This window comes from Lolium rigidum, chromosome 3, assembly GCF_022539505.1.
Source record: "Lolium rigidum isolate FL_2022 chromosome 3, APGP_CSIRO_Lrig_0.1, whole genome shotgun sequence".
NCBI lineage: Eukaryota > Viridiplantae > Streptophyta > Magnoliopsida > Poales > Poaceae > Lolium > Lolium rigidum.
The window spans coordinates 364,030,253-364,036,584 of NC_061510.1; the positions used below are offsets into that span (position 1 = coordinate 364,030,253).

Genomic DNA, 6,332 nt, shown 5'->3' on the forward strand with positions numbered 1-6,332 from the left:
ATTATCTTTGATTCCCAAAAGGATTCGAATTTTTTTGACTTTATTTGAAATTACTACATTTTTTGGAGTATATAGGGTGCGCGAGAGCCAAAAGTCCGGGTCATACTCAAATATGGATGTGAAGAAGGAAAGTTTGGGTGGTGGGATCGGGTGGGGGCGGGGGCAAGACGCAGTAGGTTGCTCCACTTGTCAACGCTCGCTTTTTCTACTATTTTTAGTAGGTGTATTTATTTTTGGGCAATTATTTTGAACCGGAGGGGTAAAAGAAACCCAGAAATTAATCGATATACATAATTCGCAAAAAAAAAAAAAAATCGATGTACACCATATTCGCCATCAATTGTTTGTGTTTGCAAGAACTCAGCCGTGCGGCAGGTCGGTAGGTTTGCTGCAAATTTCTCATGACTACCCGTACCATGTTTACCTGTGCATATATCTCTTCCCATTACTAGAATCACAACTGAACTAGTAACAAACTCCGTGTCCATGAGATACTGCGCACCTTCTCGTCCAAGCCCGACGCACCACCACCATCACCCGATCCCATGGTGATCGGAACAAAACAGGCACGGAGTTCGATCCAATGGACACCATGCCCGCGCTGGCCGCCCTGCGCGCCGGAGCACTGCGCATTTGCCCGCTTCGTGGCCGTCGCCGCCGTCTGCCTCCTCCTCGTGGCCGGCACGTACTGCACGGTATGGTCTCCGGCCGACGCCCACGGCGAGACGGAGCGGCGGTTCTTCGACATATGGCGGCGTCGATCATCGGCAAGTAGAATCTCGTGATCTTTGAAGTGATTAATTCCATGATTTCATAGCAGAAAATTGATTGTTGACGAAGCACGTCTGAATTTATCCTAACCTCTCGGGAGATTTAACCGCCGAAGCAGGCTCGTGCGGACGATGATGATCTGGAGGCGGCGCTGCGCGGCGCGGCCGACGCGAACAGGACGGTGATCCTGAGCGTGCTGAACAAGGCGTACGCCGAGGAGGACGGCCTGCTCGACCTCTTCGTGGAGGGCCTGAAGCAAGGGGAGGGCACGCAGAGGCTCCTCCGCCACGTCCTCCTCGTGGCCATGGACAGGCCGGCCTTCCGCCGGTGCAGAAGCCTCGGGGGCGTCCGGTGCTACCGGCTCCCGGCCGCCGCCACGGACGGCACCGACGACCTCTCGTCGGAGCAGATGTACATGTCGGGAGGCTTCATACGCATGATGTGGCGCCGCATTCGCCTCCTCGGTGACGTGCTCAGGCACGGTTACAGCTTCGCGTTCACGGTACTTTCGTCGAACTCAGAAATTGGTCACATGAACAGGCTTTGTGCTCTGTATATATAGGACATGGCTGGAGTAGAATCTCACACAATGTGGTGATTTGCCAGGATTTGGATGTGATATGGCTGAAGAACCCCTTCCCGAGCCTGAACCGCACCCGGGATGAAGACCTCCTGATCAGCTCCGACCGGTTCAACGGCCTGCCGGACGACTACCTGGGCAACGAGCTCAACACCGGCTTCTTCTTCGTGGCCACGAGCAACCGGACGGTGGCGCTCTTCGACGAGTGGCACGCGGCGAGGAACCAGTCGGCGGGCATGAAGGAGCAGGACGTGCTGAACCAGATGAAGCGGCGAGGCGCGTTCGCCCGGCTCGGCGTGAGGACGCGCGTCCTGGACACGGCGCGCTTCAGCGGCTTCTGCCAGGACAGCCGGGACGCCCGGCAGGTGACCACCGTGCACGCCAACTGCTGCCGGACGATGCGGGCCAAGGTCGCCGACCTGAAGGCCGTGCTAGACGCCGCCAGGCGGCTCAACAGGACGACGGAGCTCAGGTGGCCGGCGCACTCGGAGTGCGCCAAGTCGTGGAGGTGAGACGCGAGGATGCCATCCTCTCGCTTTTCTCGTTTCTGCCGTAGTGTTGTACTTCCTAGTTTACCTGACTGCTAGTAGGTAAATCAGCAGACCACACAGATGTTCATGACAACTGTACAAAAAAGCATGATTCTCTTAATAGGAAATTGATATTTTTAACTACCTGTTTTATTAATCCATTAAGGTAAAAGTAATGATAGCAGGTCGGCAGTTTCTCCAGTACTATGTAAGCTCTCAATCTATAGAAAGAGCCCATATTATCCGATGTTGAACTTCAACAATAAATGTCTTATTAGTTTGCTCATAGTTACAAAAGTAACAAAGTCACAACAGATGATGGAGTAGCATAAGAATGTAACATACCGATCATAGGAAAAGGATATACAGAAAAAGAGAAGGTGAAATTGTATTAGTATGAAAATTTCATATGACTGAGGATTGAACTGACATTTAAGATACACAAACACTGCATTTATTGCACTTTATATGCAGGAATCCTGCATTTCAACTCTATCCAGCAACAAACTAACTGCCATGGTGATATCTACGTAGCCTATAAAAGCCTTTTTGCGGGGCGAAGAGTTATAACAGCTGATACAAGTATACAACTGTTTGTGGTACAGGTGATCACAACATACATGTAACCCAGCACAGATATGCTCCCGACAGTATGTGCCTATAGCATTACATTCTTCGCTACTGTACAAGAATAGGATGTGCGATGGTTCCACCAACCTTTGCTGGGCCATAATCTGCATTATCTATTATCTCCTGACCAATTTTGCTGAAAATTTATGCAACCTGCAAAAGTTCTTGGCGCTTGATCTCAAATACCCTGTGTAGCGCATCCTCAACAACCTGAACAAGAAGAAATTAAAGTAAGCACTATGGTTATGCAGTTTTCAGCTTATCTGATGTGTATATGGGTCAGTGCAGTCTACGTGCAAAAGAAGGACCAAAACTGGGTGAACTACATTACCTTGTCCGGAGTTGATGCACCAGAAGTAACTCCAATTGTGATAGGCCCTTGTGGTAGCCAGTTCTCTGCCTCGATAAGCTCACCATGCTGTGAAACAGTTCACATTTCAGTTAAATTGTCTCGATCCGTTGTAAATAAAAAATAAAAAATAAATCTCTGTGAATTGTTGCTAAACCTCTTCTATCAATAAGATTCAGTACCATTTTATAAATATAATAGACTAATTAATTCAGAATGAGACAAATATCTAGAGGTATCAGAAAGTACGTTTAGCTTGTAGCTGATCCTGTTTCCTGGTCCAATCCTTACTTCACTGTCAATCCAGTAGGATGGGATTCCACTGAGCTCCCCAATCTCTTGCAAATGAGAGGTGTTACTGGAGTTCCATCCCCCAACAACTAGAATTAGATCAACTTTGTCCTTCACCAGTTGATACATTGCATCTTGTCTTTCCTGAGATATGAAATTGACAGTGTCATCAATATTGCATATGTTCAAGTGAGTAAATGACTCTGTCCCAACTCCTAAGGAAACATTTTTGTAGACACAAAAACACAGTTAAATACACCCAGCATACAAGTGTAAGAGGTTTTCACGATAAAAACGATTATGCTCCATTCAAGAAAGTTGTAGTGATTTAATTTCATGGGGCTTCATAACCACCCACCTGGATTGCATTGGGGACATAAATGACTGTCACAGCAATCATTAACCCTATATTTCCCTTTACTATGCAACTACAATGTGAATAATGTGCAACTGTCCCACCATTCTTAAAGATCTATGTTTTTAGGGTAACAGCACAAATTAAAGAATGTCATATGACAAGAATGCTCCTTTAATCTCGTCGGACTTATCATACGTGGTGGTAAAGTGATTAGTGACAGCATGCAGTCATGTTGTGCAAAATCTCTGTCAAATAATGGATATGGTCAAAAGAAAAATTACCTGTGTGGCATCACAAATAGTGTTGAAAGCAACGAAGTGGTCATTGGCATTCTCAACTCCGAACTTACGCAGCATAGTCTTCTCAACAAGTTTTCCTGTCAATTGTAAAGCATTATAGTCAAAATTGGGATTAGTACCAAATTTGCACTGTAAAAAATCACATGGCCATCAAGGTAATAAAATCTGTTAGTAAAACACACCAATTTCTTCAGTTTCTCCTTTAAGCATTGTTGTTTGATTTGCAATACCAACTTTTTCCAAGTCAAGATCGGGATCAAATTCTGGAGAAATAGCATTCTTGAATTTCTGCAAGTGTGGGCCAAACAGTTCTATTAAACATCAGCATTATCTCCAACATGCCAGTAAAAGGACATTTGAGCAGAAAAACTGTACCTCAAGAAACTCCTCTCTTGTTGAGCTAGACCCATCAAGTTGGCCACCAAGTATATAATCACATACGTACATTGCCTGTTTCAATTGATTTTAATTATTTTTTCTTAGTCCATACAATGGATTCAAAACAGCAGCAAAATATAAAACCACTAGATGTACCTCGCCCATATTCTTCACAATGACATACTTCCCTGCAAAAGAAGCAGTGGCAACAGTCTCTTCATGGGAATATTTTCCGTGAATAATAGAAGTATAGTCGCCCTTCTTATGCTTTTCAACCATGTTCCACACCTATAAGAAGTTACACATATCATTAGCCTGACATACGTTTTAACTCTTGAAAGAGCAAGGTGGTTTCGAAAGCAAAAGGTACCTTTGAAACCCAAGGGCATGTTGTATCAACGATCTGCACATTCTTCTCGTTCAGTGTGTACATCTCGTCCACAGCAGCTCCAAATGCAGGCAAGACGACGACATCACCTTGTTCAATAACATCAAAGTCCTTAATGCCAGCGTTAACAGGAATATCTTTGACGCCCATGTCCTCCAATCTCTGCATGAAAAACCACAGAAATTTAGCACATGTCAAATCCAGAGCCAATGGACAGACATGACCTGGAATGAACACAGTTAGGCATGATGAAGCTGTTTTCTTCCTCTTCTTTTGCTTTCCTCATGACATGTATACAAAAACACAAGTTAACAGTTTGAGTGCTGAGTAGCTGAAGCACAAAGGGAACCTTTATCGATTGTTCAGTATGAACACTTGCTAGAATTCTACTTCCTATCACTCAATTTTCTTAAAACACATTATATGTACACTAAAATGGTGCATGGATCAGGTAATCGCTCCATAATTTACGCTTTGGCGTGCAGCAAGATGAGATTTTTCCAAAAAGTCATCCATGAACAGGACACTTATCCCCACGTGCTGATGCCAAACAGTTTGAGTGCTGAGTAGCTGAAGCACAAAGGGGAGCCTTTAGCGATTGTTCAGTACGAACACTTGCTAGAATTCTACTTCCTGTCACTGACTTTGCTTAAAACACATTAAATGTACACTAAAATTGTGCGGGCATCATGAAACCGCTCCATAATTTATCCTCTGGCGTGCAGAAAAATCAGATTTTTCCAAAAAAGTCATCCATGAACAGGTCACTTATCCCCACGAGCTGATGCCAAACAGTGACACGAATTTAGTTGGGTTGAACAGTACAGTAGTACAGTACCTTGTTGACGGTGGGGTTGTGGATGATCTCGTTTGTGATCCAGATGCGCTCCTCGGGGAACTGCTTGCGCGCCTCGTATGCGATCTGCACGGCGCGCTCGACGCCCCAGCAGAAGCCGTATGCCTCGGCCAGCTTCACCGTCACGGGGCCCCAGGTGTACTCGTTCCCGTTGTCCTTTAGCGTCTTTATCACATCGCCTGCACACAAATTCCTCCCCATCGATTAGAGACGTTTCAGGACGATGAAATCGCAAGAAATTTAAGCTAGTACTGGTTTGGTGGCGCTTACTGGTGTACTCCTGGCTCATGAGCTCCAGGGTCTCCTTCTTGTGGCCGAATCCCTTGCGGTTGTAGTTGTCGCTGCGGGTGAGGTTGTGGCGGAAGGCCTTCTTGTCGAAGTCGGGGTCGAGCGAGGCCGACGCGGACGCCGCGGGCGGGGAGGCGTCGCAGCGGACGGAGGAGGGCGCGCGCCGGCCGCCGCCGCGGCGCGGGGAGGAGGAGGAGGCGGCGGCAGCCGAGAGCAGCGCGGACCGGAGCTGCGTGGTCATGGTCGCCATCGTCGCGGGGCGTGTGGAGCTGAGCTGAGTGGGCGGACGACGCCAAGTGCCCGCGACTGGGAACGCAATGGGGATAGCTGGGCTGCGTTTGGAAATGGGGATCCACTTCCCTTGTGATCACCTTATCCCTCGACCTCGCGTTTTGTCCTGTTGAAATTTGGAGAAAGTAACCCTCTGGTTCGTGAGTATTCACAAACAGAAAGGTTTTACAAGTCAAGTCCAAAGAAACATATGTTGGACAATTTTGGTCAAAAGTTTAATGCTTTGACCACATGGACTTTGAGGAGTGCATATTGTCAAAAAAATAAAACAATTGGGGCAAAGGTTATAGATAGCAAGATCTTTGGGAAAAAAATGACTTTAA

The 6,332-nt window shown here is 46.6% G+C and overlaps 2 protein-coding genes across 2 annotated transcripts; one reads left to right on the forward strand and one right to left on the reverse strand.

The window, feature by feature from the left end:
* The first annotated feature begins 545 nt into the window (after nucleotides 1–545).
* On the forward strand, nucleotides 546–1,863 carry LOC124697337 (uncharacterized protein At1g28695-like). The gene is made up of 3 exons (XM_047229943.1): nucleotides 546–767; nucleotides 887–1,273; nucleotides 1,378–1,863. The coding sequence occupies exons 1-3, from the start codon at nucleotides 546–548 to the stop codon at nucleotides 1,861–1,863; spliced, it is 1,095 nt and encodes a 364-aa protein (XP_047085899.1).
* A 456-nt stretch (nucleotides 1,864–2,319) lies between these two features.
* Nucleotides 2,320–6,037, reverse strand: LOC124704198 (4-hydroxy-3-methylbut-2-enyl diphosphate reductase, chloroplastic-like). Its single transcript, XM_047236439.1, has 10 exons — nucleotides 5,701–6,037; nucleotides 5,413–5,609; nucleotides 4,557–4,736; nucleotides 4,343–4,474; nucleotides 4,184–4,258; nucleotides 3,991–4,096; nucleotides 3,791–3,885; nucleotides 3,110–3,295; nucleotides 2,843–2,929; nucleotides 2,320–2,721 (listed from the first exon to the last, which is right to left on the reverse strand). The coding sequence occupies exons 1-10, from the start codon at nucleotides 5,966–5,968 to the stop codon at nucleotides 2,656–2,658; spliced, it is 1,392 nt and encodes a 463-aa protein (XP_047092395.1). The 5' UTR covers nucleotides 5,969–6,037; the 3' UTR covers nucleotides 2,320–2,655.
* Between the last annotated feature and the right edge of the window lie 295 nt (nucleotides 6,038–6,332).